At 41.1% G+C, this 23,099-nt stretch overlaps 1 protein-coding gene across 1 annotated transcript in view; it reads right to left on the bottom strand.

The window, feature by feature from the left end:
- The window catches only part of GLRB (glycine receptor beta), a 42,595-nt gene that overhangs the window by 11,998 nt on the left and 7,498 nt on the right, over positions 1–23,099 (bottom strand). The window contains exons 3-7 of the mRNA XM_048509412.1: positions 11,464–11,570; positions 9,915–9,982; positions 6,726–6,955; positions 5,171–5,253; positions 2,919–3,059 (exon numbers count right to left, since the gene is read on the bottom strand). Coding sequence (XP_048365369.1) covers positions 2,919–3,059; positions 5,171–5,253; positions 6,726–6,955; positions 9,915–9,982; positions 11,464–11,570 — 629 coding nt within the window. The remainder of the gene's footprint in view (positions 1–2,918; positions 3,060–5,170; positions 5,254–6,725; positions 6,956–9,914; positions 9,983–11,463; positions 11,571–23,099) is intronic.

Raw genomic sequence — 23,099 nt, forward strand, 5'->3', positions numbered from 1 at the left:
CATGTGGATGAAATGGTGAGAGATCTAAACAAAACATCTTTGTGTTCATCCATTGTCATAAGCAGATATTTTCTCCAGGAGATGGTACATTCTCTGATAATGGCTTAACAGATTATGAATATATTCATCTTGTTGCTGTACTTTCACTCAAAAATTGTTTACTCTGGTGCTGAAACCATCAACTGGTTATGAATATTTGTAGATAACTAATTAGTGACTTAACTAGTTCAGTTCAGTTTTGAGACTTGAGGATAAAGAAGAGTACAGTTCTGTCGCTCAGCTGTGCTCCCTCCTTTTTTTATCCCTTATCCTTCAACTGTGCTTTTTGTGATGTTAACATGAGAGGCTCACATGAACTAGTTCACATGGCCATGGTCTAGCAAATAATATCAACAGCTATAAAGTGATGAATTGAATGAAACCATTACCACAAATAATGATTACACAGTAATGCACCTATCATCAATAGATGCAACTGATCGATTCATGAGTTCAGTTGATAAGCTTTACTTATGATCACTTAATCAGCCTGCAATCTATTAAAACTTCAGTAATCTAATGCATTAATCAATGGCTCTGTCTGGCATACATCTGAGGTCCTGATACATTCGATAAAGATTTCTCAACATATGAGTCTTAGGTAGATCTTTGTGAGGCATGTTAACTATATTTGTACCATATTTATTTGTACCACATTTATTTGAATGTGATAAGTCCAAGGCACATGATTTTAAGTTCCTTCCTTACTATATTAAAATAGTCATATGTGTTTCATCCAGGTTCTGGACAGGTTTTTGAACAGAAACTGGCTTCAGGTGTTCCAGTCCCATCAGGCCCCACATAATGTGAGGTGAGGAAGACAATGAGGCCTGGCTTGGCCTGGCCAAGCACCACACAAGGTCAGACAAGGCAGACAGGGACCTGGCCTGGCTGAATTCCTGAACAAGGCAAGGCAGACAGTGGCACACAGCCCAGCTAAGACTCATGCAAGCTGAGGAAGACAGAGGCATCCAGCACAAGGTGGACAGTAGTATCCAGCTTGGCTGATCCCCACAGCCGTGTCTGGCCCAGTTGAACACCATAAAAGGTGAGATAGCAGCACAGGTAGCACCCAAACCCTGTGCAAGGAGAGGCAGAAGGCAATCTTCCAAGGCAGATGGGTCAAGCCCCATGCAAAGTGAGGTACTTGAAGAGGAGTACGGTGGCCAAACAGCACCCAGAGACAAAACAAACTCTAAGTGGTGCCCCCATGTGCGCATGCATGTGTGGCACACTGCATGGAGCCCCACCCCCACGCAGCACAGAGCCCCACCCATGCACGTCTCTGCTGCAGGGCCAAGGGAGAGGCTCCATCCCTCCTCAGACTTCCAGCTCCATTGGCCCCATTATCATGGGTGGGGCCAAGGGAGGACGAAGTCTGACAAGGCACGTAGCCTCTCCCTCGGCCCGGCAGCAAGGATGCATGGTGGAGGGGATGTGGGAGGCAGAAGTCTGATGAGGCATGGAACCTCCCCAGACTTCGTCCTCCCTGCCTTGGCCCCGGGACAACACGGTTGAGGCGGAGGGAAGGTGAAGTCTGAGAAGGCTCCATGCCTTCTCAGACGTCATTCTCCCTCAACTCAACCCTGCACGTCATGGTTGGGGCCATGGGAGGCGGAAGTCTGATGAGGCACAGAGCCTCCTCAGACTTCGTCCTCCCTGCCTCAGCCCCGGGATGACGTGGGCTTAATCCTCCCTCAGCCCTGCCCACAACATCAAAGAGGAGGCCAAAGTCTGACAAGGCTCCATGCCTCATCAGACTTCCACTACCCTCAGCCCAATTCTCTGGTCACGTGGGGGCTGATTTTACACCCCCCACATAACCAGAATGGTTGCGCCCAGGAACATGTGGTACCCCATATCCATAGATATGGGGTACGTCTCTGGGTACTGGGCACTGCCCTGCCTTGCTGAACCCAACACAAGACAAAGCAAGACAGATGATAGTACCTGAGTGGGCCATGTGATGGGAGAGGGTGGTGCCCAGATCTGCCTAGAATAGCCCTATGCACGTTGAGGGAAGCACTCAGCTAAGAGGTGCCTGACCATGAAGGACAAAGGGACGAGTGCCTGGCCCACCCCAGACCTGTCTGAAATGAGATAAGCACCACGCATTCAACTGGATAGGCAGGCTGCCTATTCTACCCTCCTTTTACTCTCTCTTTGGGAGGGAAGGGTAAGGTCAGACAGGCTGCCTCGTCCTCTCTCCTACCCTTCTGAGACCATGGTAGGGATTGGCTGGGTAAGGGGCTTTTTCCCAAGGCTTTTTAATCCCAGTCCACTCATAGTGTTGTCCTGGGGATAAAATAGAGGAAAGATGAATGAAATAAGATGTTTAATACCCCATTGTGGATAAAGGTGGGTTATAAATGAAGTAAATACATAATAAATATAGCCGAAGATAGAGGGACCAATAAAAGCTTGGAAGGAGGGAAGAAAGAAGAGAAGGTTGAAGATATGATGATTGTCCATAAAGGGGAAAAAATGATAGCATAGTGAGGTTGAGAAAGGGGGAAATGGGTATTGCATTTTCCCCCTGTGCAACTGAGCCTGCTCTGGAAGCTAACCCTGCACAATTCGGCCATAGTTTTTCTGGGTCGAAGGTGCTGAGGTAGAGTAGCGTAGAAAACTGAAAGGGAGGAGAAAATAAAGAAAGGTTGGATGGTGGATGGAGTGGGGAAGAGGTAACAAAAGGGGGAGAGCTTTCAAGGAAGAGAAAGAAGAAAATAGTGAGGGAGATGGAAATATACCCTGCAAGTCCTCACAAGCTCCCTTTTGTCCTTCCTAAACAAGAATGTCAGGATACAAATAGTAAGCATCAAGTACATTTCATGGTTGAGTCATGCCCACCCAAGTAATTTAATAATGAAAGTACATACCAGTTCCTTTGTAATATTTGGTACAGTTGCCACATTCAATATCTTCTTTCTTTATGTCAAACTGTGGCAAAGCAATTTTGTCCAGTTGAACCGGATCACTGGATTGCCAGTTAAACTGCAAGTCATCAGTAGTATAACCAACTATATGTTTGGAAAAGGATAAAGAGGGAGAAGTTTTTTTTTAAAAAAAAACACCCAATTAACCAGACGACAATCAGAAAGTATTTTTTTTTCATAGTGTTTGTTCAATTGTTTGTGTGGACATTTTAAAAATGGCCTCAATGGCTTTCAGTCAAAACAACCATGGACAGAGTAGAGCTCATGAACAGAGTAGAGCTCATGAACAGAGTAGAGCCCCTGTCCTTGCCGTAACCCTAACCCAAATTTAATATTTTTATTTAATTTTTTCCACGCATAAATTGTTCCCGAAATTGCAACAAAAAATAAATAAAAATAATAAATTAGGGTTAGGGTTAAGGCAAGGGCAAGGGCTCAGGCTTGCGTTAATGATACGTTGACTTCTACGGTGTTGTCCGAGAATAGTGCTATGGTCTGTCACAGGCTTCAGGTTTTTATAACAATTTTGGGAACAATTTATGTGTGAAAAAATTAAACAAAAATAATAAATTAGGGTTAGGGTTAAGGAAAGGGCAGGGGCTCAGGCTTGCCTTAGTGATACGTTGAGTTCTAGGGTGTAGTCCGACAATATGGCTACGGTCAGTTTTAGATTTCGCGTTTTTGTAACAATTTTGGGAAAAATTTATGGCTGAATAAATTAAATAAAAATAATAAATTAGGGTTAGGGTTAAGGCAAGGGCAGGGGCAGGGGCTCAGGCTTGCCTTAGTGTTACGTTGAGTTCTAGGGCGTAGTCCGATAATAGGACTATGGTCAGTTCTAGGTTTCGGGTTTTTATAGCAATTTTGGGAACAATTTATGGATGAATAAATTAAATAAAAATAAAAAGTTAGGGTTAGGGTTCAGGCAAGGGCAAGGGTTAAAGCAAAACCCCAAAACCTGAAACTGACCATAGCCCTATTCTTGGACTGCACCCTAGAACTGCACCCGAGTCCCTGCTCTTGCCTTAACCCTAACTCTAACATTATTTTTATTTAATTTTTTCACTCATAAATTGTTCCCAAAATTGCAACAAAAATAAATAAAAATAATAAATTAGTGTTAGGGTTAAGGCAAGGGCAGGGGCTCAGGCTTGCCCTAGAGATAATTTATGGTTGAATAAATTAAATAAAAATAAAAAGTTAGGGTTAGGCTTCAGGCAAGAGCAAGGGTTAAGACAAAACCCCCAAACCTTAAATTTACCATAGCCCTTTTCTCGGACACCCATTCCAATCCCTGGTTTTCCATAATTGAAGAAAAAATGGCTTCTATTGGACTGTCAGTGGATTCACTTTGCCCTTTTTCCTATTCAGAAGCTTATACAAAATTTAAAAGTTCTGTATTGGATAGAGATATTAGTTATCTACCTAAATCACTGCAGCAAAGAAAACTTGCTCCCCTCTGTATTTTTCTATCCCATTTGAACAGGGCCGCTTGGCACACTACCTGTATTGCTTAATAAACCCCATTCAAAGAAGAGCTATAATGCTCTGCAGGTTTAATGTTATGCCTTCTGCCTTGTTACATGGCAGATTTAACAAGCAAGAAAAGTCTAAAAGACTGCCCGTGTAATGCTGGCTCTGTTGAATCTCTGGCCCACCAGTCATTACACTGTCCCAGATTTAAGGAAATCAGATCCAAGTATGTGAATCTTACTCCTTTACACTTACCCGATCTCCCCAATTTATTTAAATTACACTACTTGCTGGACAATCCTGATTCTTCTCTCTGGAAATCATTAAATGCCAGTAGATTTCCTCTCACTTAGCATTTATTTCCTGCATTGTATATCTATGCGTTTTTTAATCAGTTCTTCACTATTGTTGTATTGTTGTCTATGCCAATAAAGGCTTGCTTGCTTCAAACTTGGCTTGGAACTTTCCAAATGTGCACAAGAAAACATGGGAAAACCCTACTTTGAAGGAAAGAGCCACGGGGTAAGTACCTCATGCATAATGGGCCAGTGACAAATTTGTAATGAGAAAAAGGATTTTATTAGGGGAAATTCTGAAAGATAAAAGATCAATAGCTTTATGAAGTAATTTTAAATCCCAATGCTAAGTGGCCTTCTATCGAGCATGTTCAGTTTCTAGGCACGAGAAGTTAGCTATTTTTGTATACAATCTGATTTACATACAGCTTTCCAACTGCATCTTGCAACGCTGCGTATCCATAGGAAACAAGGTCAAGTCCAACGGGCATGAGAGAGTAACAGATAATCTGGAAATGTAAACAGAATAGTTACAATCTATTCAAAATGTCCTCAAAGTAACATTTTGCTTTTGTGTTTACAAGTTCAGCCGCTCTGAATAGATGCACATTCAAAAATCAAAAACACATTCTTTTCTATTGCATACTGCATTACAATGTTCTAGTGAAGCTGTATTAGCACTTGTTTTAATAGTACTTGTGGTAGATGTCAAGGGAAAGCAAAGGTCTTGTACTTGCTTTCGTACTTGCCTCGTATACTGCAGTGAGAAATTAAGCAAATGGGCCAGTCTATTTGGCAGTGGCAGCCATTCTACTGCCCTGGCATTCTTCCATTAGTAGTCTCTCAAGCAAAAGTGACCAGTCCAGCTTGCTTGTGAGCTTCCCAAGTGGTTGGCAATATTTGGTTGAATTTTGACTTCTGATTTTCAGCCTGGGCATCCACTTACTCAGCCCTGGTGAGCAGCAAAGGTTGTTTTTCGCAGTCTTCTTAACGTATTTTAAAGGTTTACAAATGTTAAATTGCATCTCATGTATTTATGGAATTTAGAAAGATTCAAATAGTTGAATCCTTTAAACAATCTATATCTGAACTATGAATTCTAATTGGTGCCATTTTCTGGTGAGGAATACAAACCCAAAGAAAATACATTTTGTTTCTCAGACATTTGGCAATTACAGGAGAACTTATTTTATGGAGATGTAATTGTGGCAAGAAGAAGAAGAAGAGGAGGAGGAGGAGGAGGAGTTTGGATTTATATCCTCCACTTTTTCTCCTGCAGGAGACTCAAAGGGGCTTACAATCTCCTTGCCCTTCCCCCCTCACAACAAACACCCTGTGAGGTAGGTGGGGCTGAGAGAGCTCCGAGAAGCTGTGACTAGCCCAAGGTCACCCAGCTGGCGTGTGTGGGAGTGTACAGGCTAATCTGAATTCCCCAGATAAGCCTCCACAGCTCAGGCGGCAGAGCTGGGAATCAAACCTGGTTCCTCCAGATTAGATACATGAGCTCTTAACCTCCTATGCCACTGCTGCTCCTTTTTTTTTCTCAGTAAGACCTTATTTTTTTTCCTTCTCGGTAAGACCTTATTTTTTTTTCTTCTCGATAAGACCTTATTTTAATTATATTTCAGGATTTAATTAACCTGGCCATATATCTGACAAAAAATATTACTAATTGGATTGGTCTTATTTGATTCTTCTGGCAAGGTGACTTTTCAATCATGGGAACTACCTATGGCTGACTATTGCATTACTATGACCATTTGCCTCCTGGATTTTTCCGTCCAGCCTTGCCATGGCAAAAGTCCTATAGTGTAATACTGTAGGGACTTTCCTTCAACACAGCTGTTGATAAACTTTCCATTAGTATCATTTGACTATTAAACATTCCGGACTACTTAGGTACATCAAGTAGCAACTTCCACCAATTCCAAGACAACAGTAATAGCAATTGAAGGGGCGGGGGGGGGGGGGGGAGAAATACCTCATGCTGACCAGGACATCGCCAGTACGGGATATAAATAGAAGAATATTTTCTTGAGTAACATCATGGAAGTTGGCACTCTTTTCATTTGCAAAGAATAGGTCTGGCTTCCACAGACACTTAAACATGGTAGGATCCACTGTTAATGTATCCGAACCCCTCCAATCATTGGGCAGTTTAAGTCGTGGGTCATTCCACTTTTGTCTTAGAAAGATGTTAACTCTATATTCCTGTTCAGAACATATACACATTTGTTACACTGGCTGGAGAACTACATTTTTCAAAATGATGTGTGTTAACCATTACAAACTGACACCTTCCTGACATAAATAGAGATGCATAGATCTAAAAAGCAATATCTTTGGGGTATTTCATATATCAGGGAATGCCGAGAGTTCGAACTTTATGTTATATTATTTATTTACAAAGCCCTTAAATTGGTAGGCACTATATCAAAAAGAAAAAGAAAAGAAATACATCCTGACTGTTGCTTGATAATCTAATACAGCACTAATGCCAAAACAAACTCCAGCGTACCCACTCGTAGAAAAGAAAATAAGAACCATGCAGGTAATATTCAATGAAACATAAAGGGTGAATTGTACAAGAGAGACAATAGCACAAAAAAAGAAGACTACCCACTTTTTAATTTTATGTCTCTAAATCAGGGCATCATTTCAACATTTGATTGCTCTTCTACTATCCTACTTTCGTCCATTTACAGCTAAACAAGTAAGAGATCTTTCTGAACTATGACATCACATCTTTGGAATTCTAATGAGGATGCAACTACCCAGACTCGAGAGTCAGGATCACATAAGGCCTTTTCCGCACATGCAGAATAATGCACTTTCAATCCACTTTCACAATTGTTTGCAAGTGGATGTTGCTATTTCGCACTGGAAGTAAATCCAGCTTCAAAGTGAATTCAAAGTACATTATTCTGCATGTGCGGAAAGGGCCTAATACTAAAGTAGCTCACTCACACATCATCTGGGAAAGCAGTGAAATCAGACCACCCACACAGCACCAAGGTCCTCATATGCTCAGGAGACACTCCAGGTAGGCAGCAAAATATGATTTTCTATGTTAATCAAAAGAAAACGCACAACATGGTCTGATAACTGCTTATGCTCCAGGAGACACAGAGTGTTGCGAGATGTTATGAGTCAGCCTTGCTCTAAACTTGGTGCTGGAAAAGCAAAAATACACACCCGCAGGGCTTTGCAAATATATAGCATCTCGTTGAAACAGGTGCTTACTTAACATGTCAGTAGAGCACCTGCTAGGGCTTCTGACCTCTGGGTGCTCACTATGCACACGCAGCTGTTTTGCATAGGCAGAAGCCCAGTTTCAATGAGATGATGAACAAATACAAAGTCCCACATGTGAGTGTTTTTGCTTACCAGGCTCATGTTTAAACTAGGCCTCAATTGAATGCAAAGCAGGGTCAGGGGAAATTAGCCTGCTCAAGTCCCTGAAAATATGGAATCTTGAACAGGGATGGGGGGGGGATTTTCTAAATTTTCTCCTTCTTTGGCCACACTGCTGAAAAAGGGGGCCATGTCCTAAAGCTGATATTCACCTCCCCTCCCCTATCCCCCACATTTCCTGCCAGTGCTACTGCTGCTGAAGAAGAGAAAGACTAGCTTTTCTCTTCTTCTGCAACAGTAGCACTGGCAAGAAATGTGGGGGATAGGATAGGGGATAGGGGAGGGGGGAGATTATAAGCTTTATGACATGGTCCCCTTTTTCAGCACTGTGTGGTTCAGGAAACTGTTTTATTTTGGTCGAGGTTATTTTTGGGAAGGGCTACAATATTGATATAACTGCAATAACAGAAATACCGATATAACAGTGATTTAAAGCTTTTACAATGATCCTTTTACAAAGCCAACGATCTTGGCACTACCAGGTGTGATGAGATCTGTGCCTTTAAGGATGAGTTGATGGACAGAATTAAGAAAACCAGGAGAGGAAGGCCCAGGAGCATTCTCTGCAAAAAAACCTACATAATCAGGAGTGAGTGCCTGCTCATGAGTAAACACTAGGAGACCTCACTACAAGCCCATTGCACAGTGAAGAGCTGTGAGGGAAGCATTCTATGCATAATGGACCTTTGACTTCTTGGGTTTGCCTCCCTCAGCTTGTAAATGTATAATGTACACACACATAAAAACCAGAGAAATCTGCATCATTTCCACAAGTCACTTGCAAGATTTCCAGGATGATAATAGGTTTCCTCTGTGGAGTTCCTCACTGTTTTCCCCCAATTTGACTATGGAAATATTTCCAGCCACCTTTGCTCCATTGTTTCTGAAAACCCTTTTACAGCAATGTTTCTGGCTGAAACTTTTTTATATTGGCTTCCCTCACAGTGTTATCAAACTGTAACATTCTTTCTTTCTCACAAAAATGGCAGGCTGTTTTCCATGTCCCCTGTGTGGTCATCAGACCTCCCCTTGGGTACTTGTGCCACCATTTTTTATCCCCAACCTCATTCCTCTCCTCCTCTTTTCTTAATTTCCCCCATTTTCATATGCCCCTGCTTGCCACCCCCACTTTCCTCTCCTAGTGCCCCTGCTTGCCACCCTTCACCTTCCCTTCCCAGTGCCTCTACTTATACCTTCCACCTTCCCCTCCCAGTACCCCTGCTTGCCACCCCTCCACCTTCCCCTCCCAGGGTGAAGAAAAGGATGGGGGGAGGGGGCAGAAAACTCCGGTTTTGCCCTGGGCTCCATTTTTCCTAGATTCACCTCTGCCCATTTATGCTTACACCTAAGATTTGCCTGGATACATAAATGGGGTAAACACAGTCCATAATTCCTTAAAGAATAATAAAGAGTTTAAAGGCAGCTTATCTACTATTATAGTCATGGATATGGTCTTGAGACCATAAATTGTTTGCAAGAAAGACTAATTTATAGTCCAATACTGGATGTCTGTAAGTATGCAGTTCTCAGTTCTTGTAAACTCCTTTGTGCTATAAATGGAAAGAAAACTTCAGCCCTCACTACTAGGGTTCCTGAGATTGACATTAGGACTCCAGAAAGGGATTCCCACTCACCCCATCCAGGATCAACCCAAATATTATATGAAAGTAAATCATATGAATTGCCCATCTCCATAGGCTTCAAATGGTAGCCAAGGCCTTAGGACTGAGTTCCCCAATTAAGCAGCTCAGCTTACCATAGTTGTTTCTTGTATTGATCCAAAGCTGTTAATGAAAATGTTAACTGCCACTTCAACTGGAATTCCTAAAATATATACAAAGGAAAAAAAGAAAGAAAAAGAAAAGAAGAAGAAAATAATCAGAGTTGCCCCAAGAACTCAAATTTTCTCCAATATCATCTTCTTTTCATATTTTTAAATCTAAAAAAAGATTCACGTCATTCACATTGTTAGACTGTTGTCATGATCCCACTGGAACAAACACATTTATTGTAATTGGCTGAAGAGGGAAACCTTCCCAGATCTATCAGATCACATCCACACAGCCCGGAAAACCCACAACAACCTTCTTAGCAACTTCCTTCATAAAGGTTTTTTTCCTCATCATATTACATGGCAGTTCTTCCCCTTAAGCATCCATGGTACATTTATCAACTCTTATTTAAACAAAAGAACAGCCCTAAGCAGACCTGCTCAGAATCCAGTGTGAGAAAACAGTGAGCACATAGGTAGACTCATAGGTAAGGTCCCAACACTGCTCTGGAAAAATTTCTGGAGTTTTTGGGGCAATGCCTGTGGAGAGCGGAAACTGGGAAGGAATTTCACCTAAACGCACAATGTCCTCTGAAGCTGCCATTTTCTCCAGGGGAACTGATCTTTCTAGATCCAGTTCCAAGAGAACTCCAGATTGCCACCCTGAAGCTTGGCAACCCTATAGGTTCGAGTGACACAAGCAGGAAGTAAAAGTGAGACATGGATTTATAAGAAGAATAAGAGTTTGGCTGTATGCCCTATAAGGAGTCTCAAAGCAGCTCCCCACAGCAGACACCTTGTGAGGTAGGTGGGGCTGAGAGAGTTCTGAAAGAACTGTGACTAGCCCAAGGTCACCTAGCAGGATTTGTATGGAGAAGTAGGGAAAGCAAATCAGCTCACCAGTTAAGAGTTCGCTGCTCATGTGAAGGAGTGGGGAACCAAATCCAGTTCTCCAGATTAGAGTCCACCACTCTTACCCATTACACCAGTGGGGTTATGAAATTTGGTGGCATCTTTATGTGGTATACCAGTATGAGAACTACAACTTTTACACTGCAGACGTTTGAATAAAAGTGGAACTGTGAGCTTGATACTGTGAATCTATTCTGCTAATCGTGCTGCTTTCTTCCAGTGTATGGACTTAGTGCCGCCACTGGCAGAATGAATCTGCAGGATCCAACTCTATATATGCTGATAGCACAATTGTCGAGAATCACATGTTCTTAAAGAGGGAGGCTTAATTATATAAAGTTAATTGTCTGTAATTATCAAGTTAACAAATGATTGATGGATTTCATTTATTGACTTTGTAACTCACGCAGTCATTTCTAAAATGGATGAGGTTTAAAATTACGGGTTATCTTACTTCACATTAAGATTACAGGTTATCTTACTTCACATTATGCATTAGAATTTTCCTTGTTTTAATTTTAGGTGTCAAACTCTACCTGATCAATAGTATGAAAGAAATAATGTAAAGCTGGATAAAGCTGGATAAAGTACACATATACATTTCAGTAAAATGTGAGCAAACCTTTGAAGTTTGGTCTTATCCTGGGATCATAAGTAAGCAGAAGTCTATTCAAAATGTTGCTGGTGGAATTAGGAGGTACCCTTGCGAGATCTTCAGGTGATTGCTGGCTGTTTAAAATAAAGCATAGTTGTTATTTATAATAGAATTAATCATTTCCTTTGATCTGATATTTTTCTCCAGTCTCTTTAAATCTAACATAAAAAGTGTTGACTGCCTTTGCAATTTATTTAGACAAAATAAATTATGTTCAAAATGTTCTAAGGTACAATCCTTTGGACAGTTTTCACTTTCTAGACAGCTGTCTAGGATACTAGCTAATGGTACTATCCTAAGCAGAGTTATTCTAAACCCATCGGGGTGGGGAGGGTGGAAATGTGAGGGTTGGGGTGGAGGAGGGTTAAAAGGTGTGGCTTGGGGGGTAGAAGTTTGAGGGTGGAGGAGGGTGTAAGGATAAGTCTTTGATCAGCCAACTGCCGGGCCACATTGCTGTTGGGGTGGGAGAGGAAGCTGGGGAGGAAGCTTTGCTGGGCCTATTGCAGCCCCAGCACTGTTATTGAGGTTGAGAGGTGGCAGGGCTATGCTGGGCCTCTGTGGGCACAGGCACTGGGCCATGGCTGGCTGTTGAGGTTGAGGGAGACTTCTGAGAAGCCATTGAGGATGAGGGAGGCTTCTGAAAGGCCATTGTTCTGCGGGCAGAGAAGAAATTGAATGTCTATGATGAACCCTTCACCAATGAGTCCTACTCCCCCATTGTGGAGGGTTTATTGTTGGGACATTTGATATTTTAGCGTATTATTGTTTATAATGTTAATTCAGACTTTTCAAGTATTTCATTATTTCAAGTTTGATGTATAGCTGCTGAATATTTCAAGTGCTCCCTCACGGAAAGGTCATATCTATATTACAACATTTTAACTGACATAATTTATTTCAAATAAACTAGAAATTGCATTATTTTGGAAATTTGATAAGATTCTGGTAGACATTTAGAGTATCCTCCCAGAACTACAATTCCCAAAGCCCCTTATAGAACAGCCCTGACAATCTGGAATCATCTGCAGTCTGCAAATGTCACAGGATTATCAACTATACTAGTTCCACCTCATTTTCTATTGTTCTGTTAGCATTTTGCCTACAACACACACACACACACATGTATATACACTCACCAAATTAAAAAATAATATTTTTATGAATGGAAATTTTTTCTACATCTATTACAAAGCAACTCTCTCGCAAAGCAATTATACATATTGGAGCCCACAGATCTATTTCAGTAATGGTGGCACTTTCCCCAGGCAAAAAAGACCCTCACGTTGAAAGTACTAGCTATTCTGCAAGACATCAAATGTATAAGAGCAAATGATGGACGACTCAAAGAGGTATTTTAGCTATGGATGAAGCCATTGTTCACCTGCCCTTTTATGGCTGCCCTTGTACGTGCCAATTTTTGACCATAAAATATATGAGCAAAAGGGGGCCCATGCAACTGGAGAAGACATTGATTGTTACTGTCAGCTGTTGTCTTTCTCACATGAATTTAGCTTTATCAACTTCAAGGTGGGGCTTTGAGTGTTCCTGTGATTAACAGAGATCTCTGGACTACAGAGACCAGTTTACTTGATGGAAGTGACATATACCCTACGAGATATTGTAGTCTTAGTGTAGCTAGGGAGAGTTGGTCTTCTCCAAACTCTGCCACTCCCATACATCTTCCTCAAATCTCCAAATTTCCCAAGCTGAGTTTGGCAATTATTTACTAACTGATCTGAACTTTATTACACCTGGCCCTCAGTGTTCTAGCACTAATGGGCAATTCCATCCTGGTTCCAAGCATGTAGTTGCCTTAATCAGCAAATCCCTTTTCCTGGCCTGCATGCTCAGGCATGCTGACAGTCCTTGCTCCACCACCCTGCCCTCATGCTGACAAACATTAGGGTTCAAACTGGTGAGGTCACATCCTTGAGCCCCTCCCCCTTGCTGGGTAAGCGATGAGAAGGTGGGTTTGCCCCCCCATCATAAGATGCCTCAGGGTCATTATCATAAATTTCTAATTTAAACAAAAGTCTGCACTATTTCAGCCAAACCTAGCAGGGCCCAGCAAGTCTTAACCAGGTCTAATTAGAACAACACAACTCTAACAAAGTGGCAAAGTGAAGCAGGTGAAAAAGAACTCTTTCTCAGCCAGTCTGAAAGAGTCCCAAAATATCTACTTGGCCTCAAGCGACCAGCTATCCCCACCTTGCAGAAAATGGTGAGTGGTATGATTCCCAACTCAGGGTTGAGAAATTCCTAAAATTTTGGAAGGTGGAGCCTGATGAGGTTTGGATTTGGATAGGGGAGAGACCTCAAAGGAATATAATGCCATAGAGGCTATCCTCCAAACCAGTCATTTTCTGCAGGTGAATTGATCTCTGTACATCAGTTAACCTGCTGAACCATCTGAACATCAAATTCCAGGATACCTCTAGGTCCCATCTGGAGGTTAGCAGCCATAGTGAGTGGGCTGCTCCAAACATTAGGTGTTGTTCCTTGGAAGGAGCAAGCTTACACGAACCTCTACCCACACAAGTATTCTTTGGCCACATTCAAAACTTATGCCCATAATGTGCATCTGCTTAAAGATACCACTGTACATTAGCATATCTCAGAAAAAATAAAGCTGTTACAAATTCAACACCAAGGCAGCTTTGATCTTAGTGTAATATTCACAAAAGTGAAAACAGTCATTACACAGCCTTATGATAATGAAGGCTGCCGGGAAAACAATTGGCAAATGGCACACTATTAAAAGGGGTTATTTCATTAAAAACATACATTAAAATAAGACTTTAAAGTTCATTATTAGAGTTGTAATAGCAGGATGAACAAATACCTTAAAAGGATACAGAGAAAAGGATACAGAGAAAGTTCTATAGTCTGGAAGAACTTTTGAATAACTGGGATAGAACAGGTACCTCCATTGATTAGTTCATAAACATTAAAAATGCTGTGGTTCAAGCCCATCTGGAAGCCATGATTGCTGACCAGAAGCCCTGCTAACGACTCTGACAGAACAGCGGCTGATTTAGATCATTAAAGGCTGAACAAGTGCTGGTGTTTTTTTTCTCACAGTGCAATCTATCCCATCCCTCTGTCCCATCCAATCTGCATGAATATGGTATGGTATGGAGCAGGGGTCTGCAACCTGTGGCTCTCCAGATGTTCATGGACTACGATTCCCATCAGCCCCTGTCAGCACACAATACTAGACCTTGACACCAGCTTCTGAAATAGATTCTAAGGTCCAGTTAAAGGAAGCTGAGGCCAGGTTTAACCAGGATCCGGTAATCTTTTATAGCAGTTGCATGACCATGTCTCCTGAGTTGGGAAGCCATATGCCTCCCATGGTTGGGACTGACTTATTCACCCATTGTTTAACTGTAATGTATTTTGTCATGTTAGAAGACTGGCACAAGGGAATGGGATTTTTCTCTTTGGCATGAAAAAACAGATGTTTCCGAATGGTGATTCCTCACACCTTAACCTTCCTTGAACCCTCATAGAGTCAGCAGTCATTCTAATTAAGCCATGAAGCACACTGATGTTGAAGCTGAGAAGGATCAGCCTTTGATAAAATACCACTTGTTACTTCATTGCATTGCTAGTAGCTGTATACTTTATCAGCCTCACAAAGAACCAGACTTCTCATGCCTACTTCACTGTACAGGGTGTACAGTGGCATCTTTCAAGAGGCTGCAGTTCTTACAAGGCCCAAAGTACTCATCACCCACAAGAGGTAAGCAGCATTCTTCAGCAGAACATTTTGTTGTGGATTGTCTAGAACAGTAACACACTGTTACCACCAGGAAAACAAACAAAATATTTTCCTGAAGTCAGGTTGCCTGGCTACACTGGCTCCATGCCCGGACGCAGAGACTTGTGTGGTTCAGAAGCCTCCATAAGGTTCACAGAGAACGCATATGTATGTTTGTGCCAATGCTATACGGTTTCCCTCTTGTTTATGCCTTTCTAGGATGTAATAAAAGCCCCTTTTAAGTTGAATTTATGATGTGCCTGCAGTTGAGGATGTTAGTTTAGTTATGTTCTTCTGTTAGTTTAAGTTTTTGTTATTGTTAGATTCAAGAAAGCCATGCCAATAAGGTATCTCTGTAAAGTCTTGCCCATAAAGAGTATAAGTGCTTATGTTTATCCTTCTAAAGGTTTCCCTCGCGTTTTAAGTTTAGAAATGTTATTTTTGAAATTTGTCACTGATATTTAGCGAAGTGGCCAGAGAGGTTGATAATAAGGGGACAAAGGAAGTTAGTCCTGGAATTCAGTTTAGTTAACACCCATTTAAACCATCTTACACCAACAAAAGAGACTTTTAGGCTAACAAAGGATGGACTCAGAATTGTGGACTGGCTGTTGGAAGATGTCACCCTGTTTTTGCTATTGGACTGTTTGAAGTTTTACTCTCAGGATCCAGAAGCTCGTGGATATTTCACATCATCCCTTGCTTTCAGGATCCAAGAATTCATTGGATCCGGCAAACTTGTCTCTGTCTAACACTCCCAAGGAACCACCTCAGGCAAGAAGGTGCAAGCTTTTCTTCTGGGATTTGATCTCATCAGCATGTGCAAAGGGATTGTTTTCTCCCTTTGGCGTTCTAGGATAGTTTCTCTGTATTAGATGGAAGGAGACCGGCTCCTTCCTGGTTTTTGCACTATGGGGGTGGGACTGCCCTACACCCCCTTTCTGGGTTACTGGGGAAATGTATAAAAGGGCTGATGCACAGCCATGGGGGGGCCCTTTTTGCTGAGCTGTGCCAAGAAATCACTTGCCAATAAAGAGCCTTCCTGCTTTTGAAGAAATTCTGGTCTCCTGCGTCTTTCCTCCTTGCCTTGTTGTCACGAGCTGAAATCACTCCTAGAAATCATTTTATGTTACCGGGGCAGCGGTTACATTATGAGAAGTAGAGCAGGATAGGACATAGGAAATCACAGAACAGCAGATTCATGGAAAAGGGGGATATTTAGAAGAGTCTGATTAGAGACATACACTGTGTTGTCAGGAACAGATAAATGGAGAGATACACATAGTCTAGTAAGGAACCAACATTTTCCCTATTTTCCTATTATTTCAGTATTCTCCTGACATCAGGATCACATCACTGCTACTTGCAAGAAGGTCTACAAAAGAACAAAATGTAAGAGAGTAGACTAGATTGTAGTAGACAAATCTGCAATAGTTGAATAAAAATTTCAGTTAAAATATTCTGTTTCAAAAACTCATTCTTATAAACGTCATCAAACGTGAACAATGATTCATATTCTCAAGCACTGCAGAACCCATGTTGCCCATGTGAACTTGACATATGAAATGTACAATAATGAATATACCAAATTGTTTGCTTGAAAATCCAGAGTTGTTTGAGATATCCAGCTGTTCCTGAGATTCTGTCTACAGTTTATGCTGTGCGGATCTTTTCTCCTTGTACTTCACAGTACTACAATATCCTTGTTACCTTAGGGAAATGCCAGCACAAATTAAGACTCAAAGGTACTGGGGAAAAAAGTCTTAGGGGGAACTCATGCTCCAAATCATGAGAGATTCCAGATTTAAGCCTCCAGTGGCCAGATTGTTATATTCTTCCACCCTTAATCTATAACCCAGATTAGAGATGTAAAATTTCCAGAAAGTTTGGAGCCCCAGGACCCACCCCCTCCGTTTTCCCATTTCTTTCAGGACAGAAATGGAGATTTAGGGAAAAAATCGAAATGTATGCAATACTTACTGTTCCATCAGCCCTACATGAATTTTACTACTTTAACAACATATAATGGATCGTTTGCAACTTCCTCAGCATATAAAATTGAAGTATTTGGCATAGTGATGGAGTTTAAAAGTTATAAATGCATTAGTTTTGTACAAACAGAATAGTAAATATACCCAATTGAGAGAAAACTTCAAGCTGATGCACCCTACACCATCCTAGAATATGTGCCTTAATTTTTGCTACCTGGTTAGAAAAAGATAATGAAATTTTAAGTTTTCCTCTGATATTTTGGTGCAGTTTCTATCTCACCTTCTATCAAGAAAGTTAGCTTAACGAGCAACTTTTTACCAGTATTTGCCGACGTGTGTCACAGCAATTTGAGGGAGAGGTGAAAAGATAAACCACAAGGTCCACCATGACAGGCCAAAAGGAAAATAGAAAGTATGCAACAGATGAGAAGCAGTGAAAGACCTGCATGCTCCCCTCATAATATTAGGTATCATTCTAGTTGCAGAAATGTTTCTTGGATGTAAGAGCTGTATATGTCTACAGCATGCCCACCTTGTCTTTAAAAGCATTTTACTCATTCTAAAAAAAAAAAAATATTTCTTATGGGGCTTTTCAGTTTTCCCACTATCCCCCCCCCCTCCTCAATTTCCCCAAGTTAGATTGTTGTAATCTGCCCTGGGGTGCATTTGAAGAGCAAGATAAATATCAACTAAATAAATCAAATAAATACAATAAATGATACATAAATACATAAATGACCTGGAAGTAGGGGTGGGTAGCGTGGTGGCCAAGTTTGCAGATGATACCAAATTATGTAGGGTGGTGAGAACCACAAAGGATTGCGAAGAGCTCCAAGCGGACCTTGATAAATTAGGTGAGTGGGCCCAGAAATGGCAAATGCAGTTCAATGTAGCAAAATGTAAAGTGATGCACATAGGGGCAAAAAATCCAAACTTCACATACATATGCTACAGTTATGGTCAGTGCTATTCAGTCACAGACCAGGAGAAGGGATTTAGGCGTCTTAGTTGATAGTTCCATGGTAGGAACTCCAGCTCAGATAGCCGGAATTGGTTTCATTGCCACCAGCATGGCTAAATTGGCCATGGCAGGGGTAGGGTTACCTCTGCGGCTCTCAGAAGTGTTCAGGAACTTCAGGTTCCCCATCAGCCCTAACATCATGGAGAATTGGCCATGCTGGTGAAGACTGTTCCCAAATCCCCTGTTCCATGGGAATGTCAACTCAATGCATGGCAGCTGTAAAAAAAGCAAACTCTATGCTGGGGATCATTAGAAAAGGAATTGATAATAAGAACTGCCAAAGATTGTCATGCCCTTATATAAAGCAGTGAATGCGAGCCAAGACTTGGAGTACTAGTGTCCAGCGTCTCATTGGTTGCCGCATCTCAAAAAAGCGATATTGAGGAGATAGAAAAAAGTGCAGAGAAAGGACGCAACAAGGATGATTGAGGGACTGGAGCACCTTCCCTGTGAGGAGTGAGAGTGGCTGTGCCCAGGGTTTGGGACTCTTTTTTTTAGCTCTGGGATTTGGAGGAGGCGGCTGAGGGGGGATATGATTGAAGTCTATAAAATTATGCATGGGGTAGAAAATGTTGAGAGAGAGAAATTTTTCTCTCTTTCTCACAATACTAGAACCAGGGGGCATTCATTGAAAATGCTGGGGGGAAGAATTAGGACTAATAAAAGGAAACACTTCTTCACGCAACGTGTGATTGGTGTTTGGAATATGCTGCCACAGGAGGTGGTGGTGATGATGGCCACTAACCTGGATAGCTTTAAAAGGGGCTTGGACAGATTTTATGGAGGAGAAGCCGATTTATGGCTACCAATCTTGATCCTCCTTGATCTGAGATTGCAAATGCCTTAGCAGACCAGGTGATCGGGAGCAACAGCCACAGAAGGCCATTGCATTCACATCCTACATGTGAGCTCCCAAAGGCACCTGGTGGGCCACTGCAAGTAGCAGAGAGCTGGACTAGATGGACTTTGGTCTGATCCAGCTGGCTTGTTCTTATGTTCTTATGTTCTTAAATACAATTTCCAGTTTTTGTTTTGGAAAATGGGGAGGGGAGAAGCCTCAGGGTTTTTTTTTTAAAAAAACCTTCCCTCCCTCCAATTTTTCTGTTTTTCCCAGCTTTCACATCTCTAACCCAGATGTAATTTTTCAAATGATCAGAGTTTCTTACTGGATCCTCCTACATTAGGAAAGATTCCTTTAAATATTAGATACATATTGTAGATAGAAAAAATATGGTGGGACACAGAAAAGAGGAGCTGAGAGAGAAATGGAGGGCAGCCTCTAAACAGCATTTCTGCCTGCCTGCTTCCACTGAACTTGATGTTTTCAGGAGCCCCGGGGCCTCACCAGGGCTGCCACAACCCATCTGTCAAATTTTGGGTCCCCAAAACTGTGGAGAGAGGGTGGTGATGAACTGACTCACCCTCAACCAGTATTAAAATGTTACTCAGTGGAAAGTTGCCAGTATTTTTTGTTGGAGACTCCTGAAGTAAGGAGGAGATGCCATATTCCAGAAGTCATTAGGAAAGATGCTTTTGACCTCTAGCTCCCTAGCTTGGTGACCTTGTAGAGATTTTCAAGACTCTGCTTTCTGATAGCTTGGTAATACTCCTGGAAGCATTCCTCCTAAGAATTAATTTGCCTCACACATTGGATTGGAACAGGTTCATTCATTTATAAGTGGACATGGATGTGGTTGTGATGCAATCTGTGAACTTTAAAATCTGAATAAAGGCCCTGTTTGTTCTTCTGTCTAGCACAGTTTTATTCAGCCCTTCATCCAAAGATCTCAGAGTCACGCACATGGTTCTTCCTTTTTCATTTTATCCTGGCAAGCTAGCTAAGAGACAACAACTTAGGTCTCCAGTAAGTTTCATGGAAGAGTGGGGGGTTGAATTCTTGTCTCCCAGGTTCTACTTTATTATTCTAACTACTACATCACTCTGGCTTTCAAATACTTTCACAAGATCCCATTGGAAATCATGTCATCACAAAGACTTTCATGTGAACTAAGCCTTCTGAAGTCCATATTAAAGACTCCAAAAATAACCCCAGAAGAGGCGGATTACTAAAAAAAAGTGTGGCATTTCATTGATTTCTTCCTATGTTCTTACACAACAGCTTTATTTATCTGAGCAGAGCTTTCTGCAAGTGCCACCATGCAAATGGGGGGGGGGGGAGGGAATCAACAACACTCCATATATGTGTATTCTCTATTTTGTCCCTCACTTTATGGAACTGCCTGACCCTAATATTTCTCTAAGTATATGAGCAACAAAACTCTTCTGTAGCTGCTCCACTGTTGTGAAAGAGCCTCCTAGAAAGAATGAGGGAGATCCTTAAAGATGTCCATCGAGACTGTAAAACGCAACTACATGAGAGCGCATATGAGATCTTGAAGGTGATAGATGCTGGTGCTATCTTACCAGCTGTAATAATGTGTTTTAATTATTTCAATAGATTATTATTTTAATGGTATCTATTATTATTATTATTATTATTATTATTATTATTATTATTATTATTATTATTATTATTACTACGTTCCTTTGGTTCTGATTGTGTCAAGAGAAAGACACCATAAATTATGTCACGAGAAAGACACCATAAATAAACACATGAATCATAGTACTCAATAAACCAGAGTTTGTGACTGATTTGAAAATTTCCTGTGTGAGCAAATAAATGCTTAGAATGTGACTTCCTAATTGCTGAACCTGCATAGTTATAATTTATACTGCTGTTCCAGCAATGTACATGGATGTCATCTATTCTAACATCATCAGTCAAACTAGATTAATGAAAGTGTAGCATTCTTAGCATCCATTGTGATTCCAGACAACCCAAGTCAATTGTGGATACCTCTTATCATCTAAGCTAAGCTAATGATACATAACCCACCTAAATAAAATCAATTCATATCAAAAATTGAATTTGTACTAACACATATGGTATAAGAAGAACTATTTGACAATTTAGGGTAAAAAAGGAGTTTATATTGAAGATGCCTAATATTAAAGGCATAACTTTAAAAGTAATATCACAGAAAAGCTGAACTACAGAATACCAATTTTCTGCCTCTGTTACGATCAGTGTTATAAAGCAATGATCTTCAGCTACTGGACTGATTCCAATAATGCTCTTTAGATTAACGTATCTGTAATGTACCTTCATTTAAGAATGGACACATCTACAATATTTTAGTCACAACAGCGATTTAGTATTTAATACTCTGAAACATGTAATGCCGGCATGTAGATGTAAATAAGTCACATCGGGGCAAATAACCATTTTGGGGGTGTTTTAAGAGAACAAATAGAGAAAAGGAAAAAGCAGAGAGATGGGGGAATGTGTCGAGAGAGAGAAAAAAATAAATAACACAGAAACAGAAAGATGGACATATATAGTCAAAAAATGAAAAGTGGGTCCCATGTTTCAAGCTGGGGTTAAAGGTGAGTCCTGGGATAGAACATTGCTGCTGTAGAACACAACTGTTGAAACAAGCTGGCTGAGATCTAAACAAACAGGAGAGGAGCCTCTCGCACCAGTCAATAATTACATAACTATATCTAAACAGAAACATGAGTAATCATGGCAAGAATTCGCCTATTTGGAAAATGGAAAAGCATTTCCAGTAAATATTTGCCTATGACATAATAATTAACTTTTCCCCATGCAGATTCTCATCTCACCAGCTCCATCCGTTGACTTCATATCAATACGAGTCAACTTCACTGGGAAATGATGTGTGACCAACAGCCTGTCCTCAGGGGACAGTGTAGGTAAATTTAAAAAAAAAACCATGAATGTTACCTACATGGCACCAGGAAGCTTACCAGGCCAAGCACACTGAATGAAGTTCTTATTCGAAGATATACTGCATTGCACAACTGCCTGCCATAAGACCCTGACCTTAAATGGAGACAGCATACTGAAAATCTCAACATTACAGTTGTTTTGCAGTTGTTTTGCCCTGGCACCAACTAAAATGTTGGTGCCAGGGCAGTATTATCTGCATAGAACTCTGCCTGCTATCATTTTCAGCTGCTCAGTTGCTCATTGTCTGTTGTTCAAACAGTTGCTTATTTTCATTATAATTTAATTTTGCAAACATTAATTCTTTGGGAGAATCCTGGTTTGTTTGTTTTTAAAAACATAACTCTTTAAAAATTATAAGAAACTTTTGAGGTTAGGCAGACTGTTTAGTCAAAGTGAAAAATTCAGAGAAAACAGGAGGATGATTATTTATAGGTAGTGTGGTTTTTATGTAGCCAGGCATGAACCTGATGCCATTCATTCATTCATTCATTCATTCATTCATTCATTCATTCATTCATTCATTCATTCATTCATTCATTCATTCATTCATTCATTCATTCATTCATTCATTCATTCATTCATTTATATTCTTATGCCCCACTTTCTCCCCAATGTGGACCCTCAGTGGTTTGCAACATAGTTATACCCTCCTCCATTTTATCTTCACAACAAGGTAGGTTAGGCTGAGACTGTGTGACTGGCCCAAAATCACCCAGGCAAGCTTCCATAGTAAAGTGGGGATCTCAGTCTGGTTCTATTGGGTCCTAATCCACATTCTAGCCCCTATACCGCACCATCAAGCCATGAACCATACCATCAAGGAGTGAACAGAGTTTTACCAGTTCTGTTTCTCCAGAAGTTTCAGGAAAAAATACAGTTGAATTTCAGGAAAAACTGCCATTCTCTGGGTGCCCACCCTGCTACGCTCAGGGAGCCATGCCCCCCAGCTCCACCTCCATGCTTATAAAAGCAAAGGAGACAAGGACAGAGCTTCAGTTGCTTCTGCTCTCC

Source organism: Sphaerodactylus townsendi, linkage group LG10, assembly GCF_021028975.2.
Source record: "Sphaerodactylus townsendi isolate TG3544 linkage group LG10, MPM_Stown_v2.3, whole genome shotgun sequence".
NCBI lineage: Eukaryota > Metazoa > Chordata > Lepidosauria > Squamata > Sphaerodactylidae > Sphaerodactylus > Sphaerodactylus townsendi.